Raw genomic sequence first — 24,720 nt, forward strand, 5'->3', positions numbered from 1 at the left:
GGCGGAATGGGGAATTACCGCCCCATTCTGAGGTTGACGGGGCGGTAATTCCCCATGCCGCCATGGCCCTTCCCCATTTTTGCCCCATAGGGCTCAATGGGAATGGGGAAGGCGCTAAGTATGGTGCCGCAAATTGCGGCACCGTACTTAGCAACAAGGTCCCTTTGCGGGTTGGTTTTTAACGCCTGCAAAAAGCAGGCGTTAAAATCTCCAACCCGCAAAGGGACCTCGTAATCAGGCGTTAAGGGGTTAACGGCGCCGCCACGTTTTACGGCGCCGTTAACCCCTTAACACCAGGGTTGTAATGAGGGCCATAGACCTTTTGCAGTCAGATAGCAATTTAATCCCAGCTAAATTGGGTGTTTTACATATCCATTGGCTTGCTTTTGACAAACAACGACCTTCTTTTATTTGATTCAACCCCTACTGGCATCCAAAGGAAATGGTCTGTGTTTTCATTTTATACAATTGACAATAATCTTTTGTCAATGGCTCAAAATCAAAGATTATAATATTCTCTAATAAGCGTACACCCAAACTTATGACTTGGACTGTTGGTGATCACAAATTGGAGAGAGTTAAATCCCTTAAATACTTGGGATCCAACAAAATCTCCCAGTAGATATCATGCAGGAGAATTTAAGAGCAAGGAAGGCACCCCTCTTTACCTGGTTGAACCGCATATATTGTATATATTGCACATTTTCCATCATGCCAGCACTTACGTAATATTGTATTCAAATTTGACTGGCACTTACATATGGTCCAGAGGTGGTCTTACAAGATATGGGACCTTTAATGAACACATTAGAGGGGTTAATATGGAAGAAGGTCCTTAAATTGGCATATTCATTTCCAAATTGTATCATACAACACAAGTTGGGACTGGTCTCTTCGAGCACTATTGTGCTCTGGAACAAATTCAGATTATAAGCCAAAATATTTCATCCTCCATCTGCTAGCCTATTCCAGGACCAGAATCTAAATTTTAAACTAAATAAACTAGAGTCACTAATCAACTTTGTTAACTCATTAGATAATATCCTGGAAGAGATAGGTAATGATGTATAAAAATTGATTGAATATCCCAACCAGGTCAAAATAACAAAGATTGGTGTCATATATTGATTACCTAAAATTTTACTTTTTGTACAGGGAATATGCATTAATTAATCTAAAGAGAGTGTGCTTATCAAATATATAGATCTATTCCCTGTTATAAAAAGAGAAATTGGTATGTTAGGTTTAAACATAACCAATTGCCCACGCTAGAGTACTTGGGACCAAGATGGGTATTCCTAGAGAACAAAGACTGTGCCACTGGTATAATGACAGCTTTGAAATTGAAATACTAAAACATTTTGTTATCTACTGTTCGAAGACAACTGCATTGAGAGACAAATACTTTGCTGGTTTCATGTACACCTCTTCTGTGGACTCGGGAGAGGATCTCTGGGCCAGGATGATGTTAGGTGATAACGTCTCTGTGATTTAAGCTTAAGTAGGTTTCTTCTTTTTCCTGACAGTGTTACCTAAGCCCCACTTAATGTTTATGGTGAGGAGATAGCTTATTCCGCAAGTTGTGCTGTTCACTTATTTTTCTTTTGACTTAATTTCTATGTTACAACCTTTGCACAAATTGTAGATATATACAACCTATATATATAAAAATAATGTGTTGAATTATTAATGCTCTATGTATTGGATAGTCTGTTTTTTTTATGACTTTAGATTTTATATATACGGTTTTATGTACAAGAATACCAATGGGATATATTTTATACTGTGTATATTGTGATCTGATTGCAATTCTTTTGTGATTGCAATTCTTTTGTTACTTTTCTTCTGTAATAATGTTGATGTATAAATTGTGAACATTCTAATTGTACAAACTATACCATAATGAAAACAAACAAAAAAATAAATAGATAAATAAACCCCCTGCTGACCCAAATGTCCTAGCAAACTATTGCCCAGTTCACCTCCCATTTTTCAAAGGTTTTTGAGTGGGTGGCCTTCAACCGGGTCACTAAATACCTTAAGGATAATGAAGTTGGAGATCCATTTCAATCTGGCTTCTGTAGTAAACACGCTCTCTATATTAATCCTTTTTGGACCTCTATGCCACTTTCAACACTGTCAACCACTCCTCCCTCCTCCTCATGCTACAGGTCCTCAGGAAATGCAAATCTGCCTTCGCTTGGATGGCCTCCTACCTGGAAGGATTTTCTTTTAACATTTCTTGGAACTCGCAAACCTCTGAATCTACCCCTCTCATTGTCGACATCCACCAAAGATCAATTCTTGGACCTCTACTCTTCACTGTCTATACCTGTGAATGGAGGATAGCACAGGGGCAATGTGCTGGTTTTGGAAGCAAGACCACACAGAGCAACTGCGGTTTGAATCCCGATTCCGTGCTTAGAAACTGACCTCAGGTATAAAAAAACAATAAAAAATTAAATAAATACCCCTGTTCTTCTCTTGTCTTTCAGCTGTCACTATAACCTCTTTGCTGACGACACTTAAATCGTTCACTCCTTTTCGTCCTTCAACCATGCCATCCCGAAATGGATTACCAACTGTCTCACTGCAACTCGCCACTGGCTATCACTCTGCTGTCTAAAACTGAACTCTTCAAAAACAAAGTTTGTATTTCTCCCGGCTTCCAGTGCCAACCCTACATTCCCCTCTCCTTACCGGCTGCACTTCTTGCTTCCTCCCCCAAGTCTGGCAACCTTGGGGTCCTCTTTGATAGTTAGTGACCTCAGACTACAGCAATTCTTCACTGCCACTGTTTTCGCTGCTCGTATTAACCTTCTCAACATACAAAAAATTCATCCATTTCTTACTCACTGCTCTACATAAACTCTAATGTCCATCCTTGTGCTCAGCAAACCTAACTACTACTCATGCCTACTCCATAGCCTTCTGCTCTACTCCTTCCGCCCAAGAGAACAAAGTCCTCAACTATGCTACCTGCACTCTCTACAACCTAACAAGATCCTCCCACACTTCTACTTACTGATACCATGTTGGTTGGTTTTCCATACAGAACCACTCCATTTTCAACTTCCTTCTTTTAGCTTACAGAGCCATCAATGGTCTTGCCTATCAGTACCTGTCTAACTGTATCTCTGTCGACTTACCCTTGTGTTCCTACCTCTCCTCCGCTGCGCTCACCCTCACTATCCCATACCTCCCACCCCTGGTGTCTACTCTCACTTCCACTTTTTGTCCCTCCTTGCCCCACTTTATTGGAACTCACAGCCCATCACAATCAAAGCCAGACTGACTGTGGATCTATTCAAAGCTCTGCTTAAACTTCTCTTACTTGCTGAACAGAGAGCTCCTTCTAGCCTCTCCCCCATCCTCCCTCCCTGACCGCACCACTCCATTCAGTGCTGCTGTATAATGTAATAATGCAGTTTGGTTATTTGTACAGTACTCCCGATTATTTTGCTGCACTTGCCACAATATGTTAATGCTACCGTTGTTAAGTCACCTGTTTTTCATATGTCGCGTTTGTTTAGTTTTTTCCCTAGTCTATGTCCCTCTTTGTTCACACCCTCATAACTCTGTCACCCCTTGTTCTCATCTTTGTGCTCTTTTACCAGCATTCTTTCACAGAATGCCTCTGCCACCAGTAAATGGGATATCATAAATCATGTTTAACTGAAATTGACATCCCCCTTCTTCAAATAAATACAAATACATGAGGTGGGACTCAGAAGAAGTAGACCGATAGTGCTGCCTAGACTAGCATTATGGAAAAACCTTGAAATGTGAAGCTCTCTGGACAATACATACCAGTGCAGACGCAGTGTATGCAGGAAAGCAGAAATACCTTCCATGATCAACAGGATGCACAATGTCAATGATGCAAACATGGCAAAGATTATGAATATTCCAATAAATCCAATCCAGGAACGGTTGTTAAAGGCAGAGTGCAACACCATATTCCAAAGCACCTCCGACAATTCTGTAGAAATATAGACAAAGGTGCAATACCACAAGATTATAAAAGAATATATCACATGCACTGAGCAGCTAATACCTGTACGTGATGTATTGAAGGTTTGTATTGGCCTCTAGGTAGGATTATGTTACCTTTGTTACTGTTGCTGGATACAAATACTAGGCATATTCATTTCAGTTATCAAAAACCATATGTCATAATTATATATTTTTGCACTGGCTGTTAAAGAGTGTTTTCTACACTGTAGCATCTCTCCCAGTTTAACATTTAACAAATTCATTCTTGATGGGCGAATTTGCAAAGAAAGCATGGAAAAATTAGTTTTGACTTTATCCACATCCTCCCCATTATTTATATTTAGTTTCTTCGGACTACACAAAATAGAAATGGGCCCGAGGCGAGGAAACAAAGAGAAAATGTTAAGACAAAAAGAAACTCGTTGCATTCTGAACTTTGAAAGTAAACTCGATGGACACAATATCGACAAAGAGTTGTATACCTTTCTGGGGTGCTAACAAACTCTCATGTCTTTCCCTGTGACACATACATATAAATATCTTAGAGAGTAAACAGGCATATAGGTATTAGAGTGCCTCACTTAATCTAAAAGAGAAGTCTCTCATTAGCATCTTGTTAGTTTTTCAGTACCCGGATTAAATGGTTGCAAAACAAAGATGTTATGATGGTGAACCGTAACAGTACAAACACCAACAATGTTTTATAATAAGATTTTAAAGGTTTTAAATTTTCTAATGTTTTTAGGTGATTGTTTTTCTTTGCACTTGTGTTTATGATAAATATTGAATTGAATTTAATTTAATTTATTGCTTTATAGAGCACTTTACACCAAGGTGCTGTACAGTGGAACAACATAATACATAACATCAACAAAATAACAGTGGAGGCAAAATTACATCATGAATCATTCGACAAAACAGTGAAAAGAGCAATTAACTGAAGGGGAGAGGGGGAATAGGGGAGTGGGATTAGGTAGGGGGGAGGAGTGGGGAAGAGTTGGAAGAGGGAAATGGAAGGGAGAGAGAAGAGGGGTAGGAGAGGGGAGAGAGAAAGTCAAGGGGAAGAATGAGGGGGGAGCAGAGAGGGCAGATAGGGAGGTTTCAAGGAGGAGAATGGAGGAGGAGGGATTTAAGGGAAGTGCAGAATGAGGAGATGGTCGTGGTGGAGCGGATTGTGAGAGGGAGTTCTTGCGTTCTTTGCAGATAAAACTTTAACGCTCTTTTCACATCGAGCGTATGAAGAGCCTTTTCCCCCGTCGACGACGGTGTCGCAAAGAAAGTAGGGAGAGCAATGGTCGAGTGCTTGTGATAGACCGTCGGTACTTTCGGGTTGAAAGTAGGGTTAGTTGATAAAATTACTTTGTCCTTAAAGAATCTCATATATGGAGGATCTATGACCAGTGCCTGTAATTCCGACATTCTTCTAGCCGATGTAATGGCAATTAAGAAAGCCAGTTTCCAAGATAGGAACTGCATGGATGAAGAGGACATTGGCTCAAATGGAGGCTTCATTAAGGCCGCCAACACCACATTTAAACTCCACGACGGTGGGAACCGTTTCATAGGGGGGAAAGTTCTAAAGAGACCCCTCATGAAATGTTTTACCAGTCTGTCACTGAATAATGGTGAAGACTGTCTCCTCCTCGTAAACCTTGAAATGGCCGCCAAGTGCACTTTGATGGACGATGATGACAGCCCACTCTCAGCTAGGTGAAGAAGATACGGAAGAATTTGCTCAGGGGTTACTTCTAAAGGCTGAATTTCGTGCTGTGTTTGACACCACGTACAGAACCTTCGCCATTTGCATATGTATGATTTCTTAGTCGAAGGGGCCCTAGCCGCCTGCAGAATTCTCCGGCAATCCGACGAGACTTTCAAGCTGCCAAACTCTGAAAAGTCAGGAGCCATGCTGTTAAATTGAGGCTGTCCGGATTGTGGTGCCACACCGTTCCCTTGTCCCTGGACAGTAGGTTCGGCACTTTCTGGAGAGTTATAGGCTGTTCCAACGACAGATGTAGGAGGTCGGAAAACCATGGTTGTCTCGGCCAATACGGTGCCACTAGAATGACCCGGCATTTGTACCTGCGAATCCCCTGGATTGTCCTCCGTATAAGGGGGAACGGAGGGAAAGCGTACAGGAATTTGTCCATCCAAGGAAACGAGAACGCTTCCCCCAGGGATCCTTTTTGAGGCCATCTGCTCGCGAACTGTTCGCATTTCCTGTTTTCTTTCGTTGCGAAGAGGTCGATTGAGGGGGTCCCCCACCTTTCGAAGATTATTTGAAGCTGACCGGTGTCCAGCTCCCACTCGTGTATTTGAGCCATTGTCCTGCTCAGGGAATCCGCTTGCACATTCTTTACACCCGGGAGATGGTAAGCCACTAAGGATATGTTGTGTTTCAACGCCCAGTGCCAGATCTTTTGAGCTTCCGCCGAAAGGGTCCTGGATCTGGTGCCGCCTTGCTTTATCAAGTAGAACATGGCTGTCGTGTTGTCTGTCAGCACTCTTACTTTTGATCCTTTGATATGTGGAAGGAATGATTTCAAGGCCCATATCACTGCCCTCAGTTCCAGCACGTTGATGTGTAGGTGCGATTCGGTCGAAGACCATCTGCCCTGGGTTTGATGATCGTTCATGTGTGCTCCCCTGCCCGTCAGGGAGGCGTCCGTGATGATGGTGTTCTGAAATTCCGGCTCTTGTAGAGGAACCCCTCTGTCCAGGTTGTGAAAGATTTTCCACCATTGGAGGGATCTGATGACACCCTCGTCGTCGACGGTTATCCTGTCTGACCACCGGCCCGTGGCCTGCTTCCATCTGTCCGACAGGAACTCCTGTAGAGGCCTCATGAACAATCGGCAGTTTGCCACTAGGTGGATGCACGAAGCCATGGAACCCAGGATTGCCACATATTTTCTCACGGAAAATGTGCTCTGTAAGCGAAGTTGACTCGTCAGATGTTCGATTTTCAATATTCTGTCTAGGGACGGTTTCACTATTCCCGAGTGGGTTTCGAATTGAGCTCCCAAGAACTTCAAGCTCTTTGAGGGCTTTAGAGAAGACTTTTCGAAGTTCACTGCGAACCCCAGTCGTTGCAGAAGTTGTAAGGTGGCTTGTACGCTGTCGTTGGTCGACGCTGGGGAGGATCCCCTCACAAGCCAGTCGTCGAGGTACGGGTATACATGATGCCCTCCCTTTCGTAGCCAGGCTGCCACAGGTGCCAAACATTTTGTAAACGTTCTTGGGGAGGACTTTAGACCAAATGGGAGCACTGCAAATTGGTAGTGTGTCTGACCTACTATGAACCTCAGAAAACTCCTGTGTTTTTGACACACCAGAATGTGGAAGTACGCGTCCTGTAGATCTAGTGACGCCAAAAAATCGTCCCTTTGGACGGATCTGATCACCTCCTGCAGTGTAAGCATTTTGAATTTTTGACTCTGTAGGGTCTTGTTGAGGTCTCGCAGGTCGAGAATAGGGCGCCATTTTCCGTTTGGCTTCTTTACCACAAAACACCGTGAGTATACCCCTAGGCCTTTCTGCGATGCAGGGACTAATTCGATGGCGCCTTTCTGTAACATGAGTGTTACTTCCTGCCGCAAGATGTTTAGATGTGGCTGGGCCAGGTGTATTGGTGGACATTTTGGAGGTTTGCATTTGAATAGTAGGGAATGTCCGTACCTCACAGTGTCCAAAACCCACTGATCTGTTGTGATGGTCTCCCATTCCTCGATGCAGCTTGACACTCTTCCTCCCAGAACGGCACGCTTCCCGTCATTGCGGGTCTTTCTGTTTGCTCGTCGACGACGAATAAGTTGGTCGTCTCTTGGAAGACTGGAAGTTTCTGCGCCGGTTTGAGGTCTGAGAGGCGCGTCTATATCCTTGGGAAGGATACGCTGATCTACCAAAAGATCTATCCCTGGTTGCTGAGAATCTTGAGTTTCCAGATGCTCCTCTAAAGGGACGAAAAGAACGAAAGGGCTTACCACTCTGGAGAGAACCCAACGAGCGTGCTGTATCTGAGTCCTCCTTCATGCCCTTCCAGGCCTCGTCCACCTTTTCTCCGAAAAGAAGATCACCTTCGAAGGGCATGTCCAAAAATTTATACTGTACTTCGGGTCTGAAGTTGGTGCACTTAAGCCAAGCCTGGCGTCTAAGAACAACTCCTTTATTTATTTGTTTAAAACCCGAATCTGCCAGGTCCACCGCTATGTTAATAGCATGATTCGATGCCTCTTCGCCTTCTCGAACCAGGGACATTGCCGTTCTTCTATGTTCTTCCGGGAGCTGGTCCAGGATAGGATAACCGTCGACGACGAGGGTGTCATCAGATTCCTCCTGATGGAAACCTGGGTCGTAGACCGAGGTCCTCCGGGCTCACAATTCTGAAGCCGTCATCTTCTTTCGAGGCAATTGACGCTGCCTGTTCCTGTAGCAATGTGTCAGGCAACCCCATATCAAATACCTCCGGTCTCCAGGCCAGAACTTCCGTCGACGAGGACATCGTCGCCGAGGTCGTCGCTGGGTTGATGACAGGTGAAATCGACTGCGTCAGAGGCAGTGAAGACACCGACTGGTTCGTCGTCGTCGACGTTGGGCCTGCAGGTGGTTTAGGCGGTCCCGCCTTCACAGCGCTCTCCGTGCGTTTATCCGAATCTCTACTCGTGGCTGATCTGTGTTGATCGCCCGAGGAGGATTTAGGCCTCTCCTTTCCTTTCTTCGACGAAGTGGACGAAGATGTCTTTCTTGTAGAGTCTTTAGACGAGTCCTTAGAAGAGTGACTTCGTGGAACGTCCTTTTCCACAGGTCGTGACTTCTTAGCCGGGGGTTCCGACGAGGTTGAGCGTCGAGGGGCTCCTGATGTTTTCGCAGAGGCCACACTGCGCACAGAGCCCACCTCTGACTGAGGGTACGCTCCCGCACCGTCATTTAACCAGGATACCAGCCGGCGGTTTCGATCCTTCAGGGTTTTCTGGGAAAAACCTTTACATATTTCACACTGGTCTGCCGAGTGGTGAGGGTGGAGGCAATAAATACAGTCTAAATGGCCGTCCCCCTCATAAACCTTCTTCAATCCGCACGTGGCACACGAGCGAAAAAGAGGTTTACCCGACATTCCGATAAAATTAACAAACTCACAGGAGTTCGACAATTCGAAAAACTCTAGCAGTAGAGACTACTCGAGGAGATCCCACTATCTTTGGAGACGGTTGAAATCTGACGGGACCCGCGGGGGCGGGGCTTATATACCATTACGTCCTTTGGGGCATGCGTGGACGTCCCCGGGGAGGACGTAGATGTGGATAGGACACACAAGTGTCGGAAGTTTTTTCCTATAGGAAACGACTATATATGTGTACCGAGGGTTCCCATTCTGACGACGGGGAATATTCTAAGCATGTGAATCCATGAAAGATCCAATGCTGGAGAAAGGGAGGTTTCAAGGAGGAGAATGGAGGAGGAGGGATTTAAGGGAAGTGCAGAATGAGGAGAAGGTCGTGGTGGAGCGGATTGTGAGAGGGAGTGAGTTCCAGTGCAGAGGCGCTAGGAGTAGGAAGGAGCGGAAACGGGAGGATGCACAGGGGGATTGAGGTACAGTGAGAAGGAAATGGTCAGCGGATCGAAGGGAACTGGAGGGGGAGTAGAAAGAGAGAAGGGAGGAGAGATAAGGAGGAGTAAGACCATGGAGGGATTTGAAGGCAAGGCAGAGAAAGTAAAATTTTAGCTGCAAGTGAAATGGTACCCAGCCAAGGTAAGAGAGCGAAGTAGAGATGGAGTCACGGGAGGTAAGGAGACAAAGGGTACAAACAGCAGAGTGGTAGATGGATTTAAGGGGGGCAAGATGAGATGTGGGTAGTCCAAAGAGCAGAGAAGAGCAATAGAAGAGCCGGGAAAAGGTGAGAGAGGAGATTAGGAGTTTGGTAGCGTGGAAAGTGAGGGAGGGACGGATTTTGCAAATATTGTAGAGGTGGTATCGGCAAGTGCGAGAGGTGAGAGAAATGTGTTGGGAGAAGGAGAGAGAGGAGTCAAAGAGAACGCCTAAATTACGAGCTTGGGGAGAGATAAGGAGATTGGAGGTAGGAAAATGAATGAAAGGGGGAGGGAGGGGGAAGAGAGTTGGAGGGAAAGAAAAGGACTTTGGTTTTATCAGTGTTAAGAGAGAGAAAGCGGGAGGACATCCAGTTCTTAATGGCAGTAAGGCATGAAGAGAGTTTTAGGTGAAGGTCAGTTGAGAAGGAGGAGAAAGAGAGAAAGAGTTGAGTGTCGTCGGCATAGAAATGGTGGGAAATGCCAAACGAGGAGATAACAGGGGCAATGAGAGAGGTGTAAAGAGAGAAGAGGAAAGGACCAAGTACATAACCTTGGGGTACACTGTAATCAAGAGGAAAGGAAGGAGAGGTCCGGCCACCCCAAGATACAGCAAAGGAACGGGAAGAGAGGTAAGAGGATAGCCATTTGAGAACAGGGCCTTTGAACCCAAAAGAGGAAAGAGTGTGGAGAAGGAGGGGATGATCGACAGTGTCAAAGGCTGCAGAGAGATCAAGGAGAATAAGGATAGAGGATTGCTTGGCATGGCGAGCAGAGAGGAGGGAGTTAAGTATAGAGGTGAGAGCAGTTTCACAATTGAGAATGGAAGAAGAGGTGTAGCAGGTGTCACAAAAGGTGACTGTAATCCCTATGCAAAATTATGTGGTGGGTATGTTGATTAGCATCAAGGAAAAGCATGTTTAAAATCGATAAAATGGTGGCAATTTTAAGACATGTATGGCATAATGAACAAGCATGACTTGCACTAAGCACTTTATTGGTATTTGAACATTCGATGAGCTGGTAAAAAGTTGGGATTGTGGAATAATGGCAATAAGCCGTTAGAGCACGAAACCCTTTTAAAATGCAATTTATGAACCTATTGGTGATGTAGCTAATTATGCTTATTTGCACTATGCACTTTATGTTCTACAAGGGATGCCAGGTATGTACTAGGTTATCTTGATACATACGGGTATGCGATTCAATCACAGAGTTGAAGAGAAGCTGAAATGACTAAATGTCAAATGTTTTGTGGCACCTTGCACCTTATCGTTTTAGGAACATGCTGCTAATGCACTAAGCACTTTACCTTTAAGAGCAGATCGCCTGAACACATGGCGCTTATATTTATAATTTCCATGTGAAATGTTTCCCTAATTGCTGCAATATTACAAGTGCTCTATGGGCACTTGCCCTGTAACTGTCCTCCAGCTAAATATATAAAATATGCCACACTATTAGTCGAAACAGAAAGACAATGTAAAGATCACAAATGCACTGTAAAACGATATGTATCGTGAATTATGCAATATCGCAAACACGTTATTGTGCATATAATAGAACACAACTTGTAGCAAGTAAAAAGTTGTTTGTTACTCACCTAACACACTAGGCTAATATGGCTGACATGTAATTTTGGGCTTGCAGCATTCTAGGAGAACTAGTCCGTTGATTATGTTTACACCCAATTCCTTTGGCTGCCTCTCTTCCATGGCTTTTAAATGTTTGTGTGACAATGAGGCAAACCGTTGTGAACAAGCGGCGAGTTGGCCGCGGAACGCGTGAACGTCTCAGCAAACTGATTGCTGCACTTGGGAGGACCCGTGTATTTTGGTCGTTTTGGAATTTTAAAAGGATTTCCATGTTTTTGGTATTGTATGCTTTTCCCTGCAAGAAAAATAAAGGAAGGTATTTTTGGCAAACAAGGTGTGGGCCCGGCAGCATTTGTTTCAACTGGGATTGATTTTTGCCTGATAATCACTGCGGAGAGTGCAGCTCAAATCTTCTGCATGCAAATGGCAGCATTTTGAATATATATATATATTATATGCTTAGAGTCGTTTTTTCGACCGGAATCGCAGCCACTGGGGGCAGATTTCACTGCTTATTGGAGCCCAACAGTACCCGTGAGGAAGCACAGCCCGAGAATCCCTACCTACGCGAATACGTGAAACGTGCCGGAGGACGCGTCGATAGTGGCCGCAGGGTAGGTGTTTTTCTCGTGTGCTTTGCATCATTCCTCATTTTTCTACTTAGTAGGTATTGTATTGTTTGGGTACTCCGCCCCAGCTTCTCTCCTGTTGCCATTCTATACTGCTGTTCGCAATAGTTTGGGCATGCCGTGTTTTTTCCATCTTAGTAGCGCATTCTTCTTGCTCACACTGTTTTGATGTGTACTGTGCACATTCATCTTAGGAATTTTTGTTGATATTCAGACATCTGTCTGTCTCTATATAAAGGCTGGGGGCTTTTTCAGTATTGCAAACATGCAGGACGCCTGGGCAACATCTCGTCTTGCACAGGCCAAGGAACTCTTCAATGAAACCCAAGTGATGCCTACTAGTCTTCCCATTATCGGAGCGAAAAAGAATATTCCAAGTCTCAATCCTGAGATAGTATTGCTTAAAGAAATTGAAAAACTAAGAAAAAAGGAGATCTCCAAATGGTGGGAGGAACACTCCTTACAAAACTACCTGGATGTTGGCCGAATACCGCGAGGACTAAGAATCTTGACTATGCCCTCATTTGAAGATCAAGACCCTGGCATGTTGCAGGAGTGGGGAGAGGCCAGCAAAGGTTGTTCAGCACACTTCCTTACGATTTTGGTTAAATATGCCAAATTGGATCGAGCAAAAGCAATGGAAGAACTTGGGAAAAAGGAATTAGAACTCAATAAAGTGTCGTCCTCTGAAGAGGGCAAACAACTTCGTGTGAAAATCAATGAAGCACTAACCATTTATGAAGATGACATTAAACAACGAAAACATCGAAAGTTTATTAGGGACAAATTAGATTATGAAACAGGCAGGATTTTTACGTTTGCCAAAAGATTTGACTCATTACGAAAAATTCCTATAACTGAGCCCATTGTTGACGGTAATTCTGGCTCGATTTCATCCGAATCAGATGTTTCAGTTTTGGACAATGAGGAGCCCACCGTCAGATTGAATTTTTTAGACGAGATGCGGCTGCTTTGCCAGGATGGAAAGAATCAAAAACAATATGGAAAGGGTCGAGGAAGAGGGAAAGGAAGAGGAAGGGGACAGAAGACACGAGGAGGAAAACAATTCGGCGAGGCCAGCGTGGGAAACGGCTTAGAAAAACGCCAAGAGAGCAGAGCTACGCGCTCTGGGACCAAAAAATAACTGTTATATGTTATATGTTATAAAAAATATGAAGCTGTGCCAAATTATTAACCTTTCCTCCCATGTGCTTACCAAAGCACAAACCTCCGTTCTCTCTTTCGGACTCAATTTTTGTCCTACTAAAGCATTTGACTATGTCCAAGCACGCCTTGATCTTGATCAGTTTATTCGCAAGATTAGACTTAAGAAATTCTTTTCATCGAATTCTACTGTGCCCAAACCGACAACACCGCGGTTGGGCCGCACTAATCTTCTGATTTCAGATATCCCATCTTTAATGGATCTGGCCTGTCTTGAAGATTCTGACTTTGATCCTTCTAATGCTTGCCTTTCTGATTTTAATATTGACCCGGACTGGGATGTACATACAAAATTGAAGGCTAAATCTAAATTTAATCCTCAGTTTCCAATTGGTGGCTGCATTGAAGCTTTCAATGATCTATGTATTAGCGACTTGAGAAAATTAAGGAGAAGTACCATCAAAAACAAACAAAACCTTACTTCTGCCCAACTTATGGCCATCACTGAATTACAAGGTTTATCAAACATCATCATTAAACCAGCTGATAAGGGGTCTAACATTGTAATTCAAGATCGGATACATTATGTGGCAGAAGCCAATCGTCAACTAAAGGATCGATTATGCTATTCCCAACTCTCAAAAAATCCCTTTCCTGATATACAATTGGCAATTACAAATCTTTGTACTAAATGGGTGGACAATGGCTTAATTGATGACGAATTTGTAAAATTTCTTGTTCCCTCCTTTTTCACTATACCAACCATTTATTTTTTACCAAAAATTCACAAGTCTCTTACTCATCCACCAGGGAGACCCATCGTCACTTTATGTGGCTCCCTCCTTGAACACATGGCCCAATATGTTGACGAAACATTATTTCCTTTGGTATCAGCTTTGCCTTCCTACTTACGGGATACCAAGGATTTTTTGCAACACATTACAAACACACCGTGGGAGGATGGTTTGCTTTTAGCAACCCTTGATGTTGTCTCCCTGTATACCTCCATCGACCATCAAATTGGGATGAAAGCATGTAAATTTTTCCTTGATAGCCGCTCATTGAATTTTCATGGCCATAGCTCTATGATTCTTGAAATGCTGTTTTTTTGTTTAACCAACAATGTTTTTCTATTTGAAGGTTCGTTTTACCACCAGATAAGGGGCACTGCCATGGGGAGTACTTTTGCACCATCCTATGCAAATTTGACAATGGGTTGGTGGGAGGCCACCTTTCTCAGTGATCTACTTACATCCAGATTTGCTATGCATATCGTCGCTTGGTGGCGATACATAGATGACGTTTTCGTCATATGGAATGGGACTGAAGTTGAATGGTTATCATTTGTAAAACATATTAATATCAACACAGTCAACTTACGTTTTACAGAGTGCAATAGCAGGACTGAGATCATATATTTAGATGTAGTTGTGACCCTTGGAAGATCTGGGTTCAAGACTGCACTACATAAAAAACCCTCAAACACTGGTTTACCCTTGCATGCAAAAAAGTTGCCATCCTACATCATGTAAACGTAGCATTCCATATGGTGAATTTATTCGATACCGCAGAAACTGTACCGATCTAGTATCGTTTGACCATCATTGTTCTTTGGCGGCTGTAGATTTCATCAAACAAGGCTATGAACGCAGAGTGATAGAAATGGCCTACGTTAAAGCTCGCGGATTAAATAGGAATGTTCTATTGTATGGCAACAAACCTGCCAAAATCGCTATGAATGATGGACCACGGCTTATAGTCACTTTTGACAATGCCTCTAATCACGTTCGCAAAATCATAGAGCGACATTGGCGGGTCCTAACTGTGGACAAAGACTTATGTCCATTGCTGGCCAATCGTCCAACCATTACCTATAAACGTGTACCCTCACTTAGGGATAAACTCGTCTCCAGTTTTTTGCCACCTATTGACACTAATCCCTCTTTGACGCAATCTTTAATGAAATCTCCCATAGGTTTTACAAAATGTTCAAAATGTAAGGCTTGTGCTCATGCCACTGCATGTAAATTCTTTGTGCATCCGGTCACCAAATGCAAACAACTAATCAAGTATTCGATCAACTGCGATACCACCTTTGTGGTCTATGTCCTTTCATGCCCTTGCATGAAATGGTATGTGGGAAGCACTACATGCAAATTGAAGCTTAGAATATTGCAGCACCTCAGGGCAATTAAGAACCTAGATCCCGCATACCCCATGGCTAAGCACTTTAGATTGGAACATGATAATGACCTTACCTTTCTCAAATTTTTTGCGGTGGCACATGTCCCGATTCATCCGAGAGGTGGAGATCGTGTATTAAAATTGAGACAGTTGGAGACCCGTTTTATCTTGGACTTCGACACAAAATCCCCTAATGGGCACAATCTTGATGAGGAGCTTTATACGTTTCTAGGTACATAATAATGTGTTCTCTCCCTATTATGTCTTTCTGAATTGATCTATTTCCATCTATTATTTTTCTTAGACATTATATAGTTAATCTATGCTCTTTAAATGTGGGTTAACTAGTAATTTACTGTTCAGCATTGTATATCTTAAATTCATTGATTGTTCCTTGGCCTGTGTTTTTAGTACCAAATTTCCTTTTTCCCTCTAACGTGCCTATGATTCAGATTGCCACTATGGTTTATAATAGGGTTAGTGGGGGCAAAAAAGGAAAGACAAAAAAAATATATTTTTTTGTTTTTAATGTTGCTATATTCACGACCTAAAGGACTCTGGACTGGTGAATAATGTGATATTTTGTGTCCATAGTTCCACTCTGGTTTTTATTTGTATAAATAGGTCATTATTGGTACATTTTACATAAGATCTCAGATTTACATATGTCTAGTCTGATAGTACAACTAGAAAAGTAATTGTCATCTAAATTAGATTATATCTATGTTTGTGAGGCCTGGACAATATAGTTCTAGTCCTGGACAGGTCATAGGCATAACTGATAGCAGAGATAGGCAGATGATTTCACAATTTTTAAACGTGGTCATTCCTAGAACGGTGTCTATTCTGCATATTGCCTAGCTTGCCATTGTTGAATTTGCACTTGCACTTTACCTCCTTCCTAAATATGATTAGTTTTAATACCAATGTTACTTGAACTGTGATTTCTATGTCTAGTTTTGATACTGCAATCATATTGAATTTTAACCATATTTTATGTGTTTTTATCTTTGCAATTTTGCACGAGACATAGGCTCTATTCCATCTCAGTAATTAGATGCCATTTATGCACATTGACGCTGCTAATTTGCATATTTGCACAATGCCAAATTGGAGGTTACTTTGATAAACCATCTACAATGACATAGCCTGACCAGACTTTCCTCTTTCTATCTATTTGTATATGATGATATTACATGTCCCCCCTTTATAATTGGTACTATGAAGAATCGATTGCATTATACAAGCTGTTGCCTGTATTTGTATCAGATACCATCTGTCTTAAGTCAATGTACTAGGTCTGCAATTAAATGCCAATTTAGCTTGGCTTTGCCAATTATGGAAACATAAGGTGGAAATTACAATATATGAAATGGCATCTTTAACAATTTTGTGACATTTATTTATAAAACATAATTGGGATATTTGATAATTCTTGCTCCCATGTGTATTTAAACTGATTACACAAACTAAATGTTGTCATTTATATAGATCTATTGTATGACTCTTTGTTCCAAGATGGCCACTGTTGAATCACCATGTAAATGTATCACCTATTTCTCACAATTGACATAGAAGATGGACTATACACTTTTTAACCGTGTCCTTTGTCCTTCGTTTGTGTTACGTGATCAAGCGCTCAGTTGAGCGTGAAACGCGTTGTAAGCGGGCCGTGCCTTTAGGCGTCCTGCCTCTGTTTGTATATGCTGTTTTCCCAGCCTTTTGTTTTGTGCATTTGCACAGCTTATAATTAATTAAATATTTTTCCCTTTTTTCTAATTTGTGTGAGCTGCGCCTTTTTTTCCTTATTTGGATATGAATTCACGGAGAGTGCGGTCCTTCCCCTCTCCTCTTTTTGTTTACATATATATATATATATATATATATATATATATATCTTTTCCACATTATCATCATCAGGAAACAGAAAGCCAAATAAGACTAGGAGCCTCTCCAGGTACATCAACTCACTAAAATGCCTGGGGTATTGAGGGTGACATCACGCACACAATGACATCACGGGAAGTGAGTGATGCCATTCGACCTTTGACCCTGATGCAATAACATCACATGATATTTAACCCTGGTGTCATCACTTGAAGTGACTGACGGGTGTACAAAAGCTATATAAGCTTACATGTCAGAAAATACCAAACCGGTACTAAATCAGATTTAAGACTTTTTTAGAAACCAACTACATTTTAACTTGAAGACTGCCTTGATGTGTCATGAAGGGGGTATGTTATGACAGGGGTAGACCCTGTAGAACCACATATGCCAAGGGCACCTCCATGCATATGCCACTAAAGCCTCATATGGTCACATACTGCCATCCTATACCATTTATAAATGCACATGTCAGGCACTGCCATAATACAGTGTGCCAAATGTAGTCTCTATTTGAGGCTACTACCATCTTATGCCGGTTTTAGCCTTACAGTCGAAGTACAGTCAAAATATATTGGTAACATTTCTACATATCCATTTGCTTCTTTCATATGCCAAGTGCATCCTTAAATGTCCAGTAATTCCATCGAATGACAGTTAATGCCTCATACACCTGGTACGGTCACCATATGTAATTGCTGTCATTATATGTGAAGTGCAGCCTCAAGTGCCACAGTAAACCATTTCGTACTTTTGTATGCATGGTATAATGTACCATATGTGCAGCCTCACATGTAATTGATTCTATCATTTGCCAAGCTCAACCTCAAATGATCCATTAATATCCCATGGTTCCATACATGTATGGTATCTTTAACATCGGTGTTGTGCAACCTCAAATGTCACTGCAAATGACAATGAACGCCTCATGAAAAGTGTTTGTCACGGCATGTAATGTGCAATCCAACGGGCAGTTGCTGCTGCCCTATGCCAACAAAATGCTACTTAGTTCATCACATTGTGGGATGATTCAACCCACTTTTGCTCTGCCATGCGGCATCACTGTGTTCTGATGGTGCGAAAAATAGTACAATGGCCGCAATGCCCTTGTGTGCGCCAAAACCTCTGAAAATCACGATTTGCAAAGCACAAAAAGATGGCTGCCCAATCTGCCATGCATGTCAGTGGTGGAACAGAGATCTCACCTATGAAACATGTCACTGGGCTCCACAATATGTGAAGATGGAGTGCAGAGGAAAAGCAGTGTTTGGCTAAAGGAAACCCCAAATCTTGCTTTAAATCACTTTTTCTTTGTTGCTGAAACTGCAGGGTACAAAACTCCCTCAAACATCCAGAATTCTTGCTGGGTGCTACAATTCACTTAGTGCAAGAAACCATTGTGAACTTACAATGTCCTGAAAAGCTGAAAGCATCAAGGGATTTCCACAGCAAAAGTGGCTCTGTGGATCTATCAAAATCTAGGCGCAGTACCCCCGGCCGCCTGAATGACTGTCAGAATTCGAGTCCTCGGATTCGTGACCCACCTGTTTGCTTCTTGCGGTTTTCTTCTCTTGAGTGCACAGGTTTCTTTTTCCTGGATGAGCGTGCCTTGCAGAGGTAAGCTCTGGAGTCTTCTGAATCCAGTCTGCTGGACTTGGGAGAGGCGCAGTGGTTCACGGCTCCCGGTCGCGGAGACACCGAGGCTCGGGTACGTTCAGTTGTTCCAAGAAGAGTCCAAGAAGAGACCAGGATGGAACCAGGATAAGAATACAGGGTAAAAGGGTTCCGAATGAGCACTGGGAAGAAGGGAGAATCAGGAAGGAAAGGAATTGGAAACCAGGGTTTACGAAGGGAAAAGGGCTAACACGAGAACACAACTTGCCGGGTGAGAATGAGAATCCGCCTGAAGCCCAAAGCCAAATGCAACTCCTGGTATGACTCGGATCTCGTCACCCTAAAACGCAAGTGCAGGGTGGCAGAGAGGAAATGGCGTGCTTCATGTTCATCCTTTGACAAACTGGCCTGCCGCCTGCTCCAAAGGCAATACCGTCCCTCCGTTCTCACCAAGAAGAGAGCCCTTATCCAAGCCCGCATCTCTGCGGCATCTAACAACTCGGCCGAACTCTTTAAAATCTGCAAGGAGCTTGCCAACCCTGCAGCAGTCTCTACCCCTCCTGTCCCCTCCCAGGCCCTCTGCACTGCACTGGCCTCTCACTTCATCTCTAAAACTCAAGACATCCTGTCCTCACTCTCCTCCTATCACCTCCCTCCCTCTCTTCCCTGCTCTTCCTCTGGCCCTTCTGCAGCCACCCCCCCTCCCTCCTTTTCTGCCTTTCCCCTTTTCTCTGCTGACAAGGTTTCCAGACAAGTCCGATCTATGAAAGTCTCGTCTAAACAGGTTCACCCCTGTTCCTCCAAAACTATCAAGGACCACATCGACTTCCTGGCACCTGCCCTGGCTGACTTTTGCAACCACTCCTTCGCCTCTGGAGTCTTCCCATCCCCCCTTAGCACTCCCTTGTGCACCCTCTTCTTAAGAAATCCTCTTCCGACCCCTCCTGCCCGGCTAACTATCGCCCAATCTCCATCACTCCCTTCCTGGGCAAGCTCCTGGAGAAACTGGCCATCTCCCAACTTAACCTCCATGCTGAATCTGTTGGTAGTCTTCATGACCATCAATCTGGCTTCAGAGTTGCCAGAAGCACGGAAACTGCTCTCCTGAACATCCGTGAGGACCTGTTCTTGAACCTCGACTCCAACACTCCGTGTGTTCTCATTCTGCTCGATCTCTCTTCTGCCTTTGACACGGTCAACTATGCCATCCTGCTCAACCGTCTCTGTGATAACCTGGGTATCACTGGTCAGGCTCTGGCGTGGCTGACCTCGTTCCTTTCCAATCGACCCTCCCAGGTCCAACTGGGGTCCTTCCTCTCTGACATCTTTTTTTCCACCTGTGGTGTCCCCCAGGGATCTAATCTCTCTCCCAGGCTGTTCAACCAGTATCTGGCACTCCTTGCCCCCTGCATCGCCGCTTTCTGCCCCAACTTTCAGTGCTATGCGGACGATACCTAGCTCATTTTCAGGCTACCCTCGGCCTCCTCCTCTCCTTCCCTCATCTCTGACTGTCTGTCTGCTATCCAGGAATGGTGTGCCGCCAATGACCTCTGCCTTAATGCCAGTAAGACTGAGATTCTACTCATCGGCACACCCACTCCCTCCTTCCCTGCAGCTCTCTGGCCAGCCTCTCTTGGCCCTCTTCCTGCTCCTACCTGCAAGGCAAAAATCCTCGGGGTCATCTTCGACTCCACACTCTCCTTCTCTCCTCATATGTGACGTCTCTAAGAAGTCACACTACCAACTGCACCTCCTCAGAGGTATTCTTCCCTTCCTCTACTTCCCCCAGAAGCTCACTGTCTCCTGAGCTCTGGTTCTCTCAAAGCTGGACTACTGTAACAGCCTCTATCTTAATCTGCCTGCATCCACTCTACGCCCTCTGCAACTCATCCAGAACAGGACTGCGAGACTTGTCCTTGGCCTCAAGCCCAGGGACCGTATCTCTCCAGGACTGAAATCTCTACACTGGCTCCCAGTGGCTGCGAGGATTAAGTTCAAAACCCTCTGCATTGTCCACAAGGCCTGCTGGGGCCTGGGGCCTGAATACCTTCAACTCTCTCTTCCTAAATATCTTCCTTCCCGAGCCCTTCGCTCATCCGTCTCCAACTCCCTCAGGGTCAGCCGCTTCTCGAAGCAATGAGCTGGGGGTAGATCTCTCTCTGCGGCAGGGGCCTCCCTCTGGAACAGCCTTCCTGCCTCCCTGAAACTTGAGGAGAACCATCTCCGGTTCCGGAAGCACCTCAAAAACTTCCTCTTTGCTTCTGCTTTCTCTCTCCCTTTCCCCTGCTAAATTCTTCACTAAACTGCACTGAATCTGCAACTGGGCCACTCTCACCGACCTCAGTACTGGGCCCAGCCACTCTCCACTTGCACTGCCTCCCTGGCAACCCCTGCACTGCGGGACTGTCTCTGTATCCCTACAGCCCCCCCTCCCAGCACTTGTCTGCACTTACCTTGCACTTGCCACCAGCTGGCCCTATTTTATTTATTTTATACTACTTACCTTGTACTGCACTTCCCCCCTCCCCTTCCCCTTGCACTTTTTCCCTTCCCCTTACCCCTGCACTTGCGCAATCTGAATGACACCTGGCCTAATAGGATCGTTGTCTGTCTTCCCCTTGTTCCCCACTCCCTGCCTCGTCGCGCCTTGAAACACTTGTGTATAGGCGCGTTACAAATGCCATATCAGATCATATCATATCATAAGCGGGAAAGCAGAGCGTTGAGAAGCGCAGAAGCGCGGGGGCATGACTGTTTTCAAGGGAGTATGAGGTCCGCACGGACAACTAGACCGCTCCAGGACATCGCGTCGGCCATGTTGAAGGTGAACAGCATAAAGTATATTGACTGAAGGACAAGGCAGACCAGAAGGGTCAATATCGTCGATACATGACAGCATGCTTCCTCCTAAACTCCAGTCCACCCGGCTTGCCTGGGTGAGACCGATGAAAATGTAACAGTAGGTGTGGTGCTTTTAAGTTGGAGACTGGTTCCCACTTTCGCTCGCTAGGCAGATAGCCTTTCCATTCCACCAAATATTGAAGATATGATATGATATGGCATTTGTAACGCGCCTATACACAGGTGTTTCAAGGCGCGACGAGGCAGGGAGGGGAGGAAACAAGGGGAGACAGACAACGATCCTACTAGGCCAGGTGTCATTCAGATCGCGCAAGTGCAGGGGTGGGGGAGGGGGAAAACTGCAAGGGGAAGGGGAGGGGGGGAAGTGCAGTACAAGGTAAGTGGCGTAAAGTAATAAATAAATAGGGCCAGCTGGTGGCAAGTGCAAGGTAAGTGCAGAACAAGTGCTGGAAAAGGGGGGGGGGGGGCTGTAGGGATACAGAGACAGTCCCGCAGTGCAGAGGGGTTCCAGGGCATCAGTGCAAGTGGAGAGTGGCTGGGCCCAGGACCGAGGCCGTTAAGAGTGGTCCAGTTGCAGAATCAGTGCAGTTTCAGTGAAGAATATTAGCTGTTCAGCAGGGGAGAGGGAGAGAGAAAGCAGAGGCAAAGAGGAAGGTTTTGAGGTGCTTCCAGAACCGGAGATGGTTCTCCTCAAGTTTCAGGGAGGCAGGAAGGCTGTTCCAGAGGGAGGCCCCTGCCGCGGAGAGAGATCTACCCCCAGCTCGTTGCTTCGAGAAGCGGCTGACCCTGAGGGAGTTGGAGGCGGATGAGCGAAGGGCTCGGGAAGGAAGATATTTGGGAAGAGAGAGTTGAAGGTATTTAGGACCAAGGCCCCAGAAGGCCTTGTGGACAATGCAGAGGGTTTTGAACTTTATCCTCGCAGCCACTGGGAGCCAGTGTAGAGATTTCAGTCCTGGAGAGATACGGTCCCTGGGCTTGAGGGCAAGGACAAGTCTCGCAGTTCTGTTCTGTATGAGTTGCAGAGGGCGGAGAGTGGAGGCAGGCAGATTAAGGTAGAGGCTGTTACAGTAATCCAGCTTCGAGAGAACCAGGGCTCGGGAGACAGTGAGCTTCTGGGGGAAGGAGAGGAAGGGAAGAATACCTCTGAGGAGGTGCAGCTGGTAGTGTGACTTCTTAGCGACGTCAGAAATATGAGGAGAGAAGGAGAGTGTGGAGTCGAAGATGACCCCGAGGTTTTTTGCATTGCAGGTAGGAGCAGGGAGGGGGCCAAGGGAGGCAGGCCAGAGAGCTGCAGGGAAGGAGGGAGTGGGTGACCTCTTCTGTATCTGGAATCACAGATCCGGGACACTTCGAACTCGATTTGGTTGTCAACAAGAAATGGAGGAGGTCGAGGACTTGGCTTACTTGACTGATGGAAGGGTTTTAACAGTGATATATGAAAGACAGGGTGGATCTTCTTCCAAGTGGTGGGTAATTGGAGTCGAAAGGCGACTGGATTGATAATCTCAATTATCGTGAAGGGTCCGTAGAAGCGAGGAGCTAACTTGTTTGGCCTTAGGTGTCTGGGTAGATAAGATGAGAGCCAAACTTTATCTTCCGACAGTGTAAGGCGGCCCGGGATGTCTTTTGATATCCGCAAATCTCTTTATGTTCATCCTGGCCTTTTCTAGATGTTCCTTAACTTGCTTGTGGATGGAAGTTAGTTGAGCAATCAATACGTCTACTGAAGGAGTCAATGTAGGGGGAGGCAGAAGTGTGGGTATCACTGAAGGGTGAAACCCTTGAGTACACAGAAACTGACTTATCCTGGTTGTGGAATGGTCTGAATTATTGTAGGCAAATTCAGCTACAGGAATAAGGAGCGACCAGTCATTTTGTACCTTAGATGCAAAACAACGTAGATACTGTTCCAGGGTTTGGTTAACTCTCTCAGTAAGCCCATTTGTTTGTGAGTGATAACCTGATGACAATGCCCGTTGAATACCCAATTGCTTACAAAGATGCTTCCAGAACTTGGAAACATATTGAGGTCCACGATCAGAGATGATTTTGGAGGGTAATCCATGTAAGCGGAATATGTGAGAGACAAAGACCTCTGCCATCTCGGGAGCTGAAGGAAGCTTGGTTAAGGGGGTAAAATGGGCCATGTGAGAGAAGAGGTCTATAGTGACCATTATAGTGGTAAATCCTCTGGAGGGAGGAAGGTCCACGATGAAGTCAGTGGCAATGAATTCCCAGGGCCGAGGTAGTAATTCTGGTTGTTGAAGCAAACCTACTGGTTTCCTATTGTCGATCTTATTCTGGTTGCAGACTGAACACGCTTGTATATAAGCGCAACTGAGGTCACCAAAAGTTTCTTCTGACGGTCTGATAGGTGGCGGTTATGCCACGATGCCCGTAATGAAACGTGTCATGACAAAGACGCATGATCCTGGATTGAGTTTTTGGGGTAGGAACAACCAAAAATGTTTCCTTAAAGAGGTATCCATCCGTGATTGAGAGAGCCCAAGGATTATCGGTATTGAACTCCTTCCAAATATCCGAAGTTGCATAAATATCCGAAGCTGCAGTCTCTTCACGTAGCAGTTCCAAGAGAGAGGTAGCCTGTGCTATGAACACCTTGTCGGGAAACATCTTGGGAAGGACTGGATCACCTTTTTTTATGTAATCCGGTCTTCGGGACGAAGCATCCGCTACTACATCGGATGGGCCAGGATGGGTTGGATGTTGAATTGATATTGGGCGAAAAAGTCGGCCCATCTTGCCTTGTCGACTGTTTCAGCATTCCATGGCCTGTAGAACCTGGAGATTCCGATGGTTGGTCCTTACCACGAACGGATGCCTTGCGCCCAAAAGGAGGTGACGCCAATCTGTGAAGGCTTGTCTGACGGCTAGTAGTTCTTTCTCCAGGACTGAGTAATGAGTTTCACTAGGTTGTAATGTGCGTGATAAATAAGCAATTGGGTGTTCCAATCCGTCTCCCG

At 44.8% G+C, this 24,720-nt stretch overlaps 1 protein-coding gene across 1 annotated transcript in view; it reads right to left on the reverse strand.

Annotated features, from left to right (window-relative positions):
- LOC138513680 (V-type proton ATPase 116 kDa subunit a 4-like) overlaps positions 1 to 24,720 on the reverse strand; it is a 4,716,919-nt gene that overhangs the window by 215,735 nt on the left and 4,476,464 nt on the right. Inside the window, exon 29 of the mRNA XM_069628745.1 lies at positions 3,811 to 3,982. Coding sequence (XP_069484846.1) covers positions 3,811 to 3,982 — 172 coding nt within the window. The remainder of the gene's footprint in view (positions 1 to 3,810; positions 3,983 to 24,720) is intronic.

This window comes from Ambystoma mexicanum, chromosome 12 (genome assembly GCF_040938575.1).
Source record: "Ambystoma mexicanum isolate Mex_15411 chromosome 12, UKY_AmexF1_1, whole genome shotgun sequence".
Lineage (NCBI taxonomy): Eukaryota > Metazoa > Chordata > Amphibia > Caudata > Ambystomatidae > Ambystoma > Ambystoma mexicanum.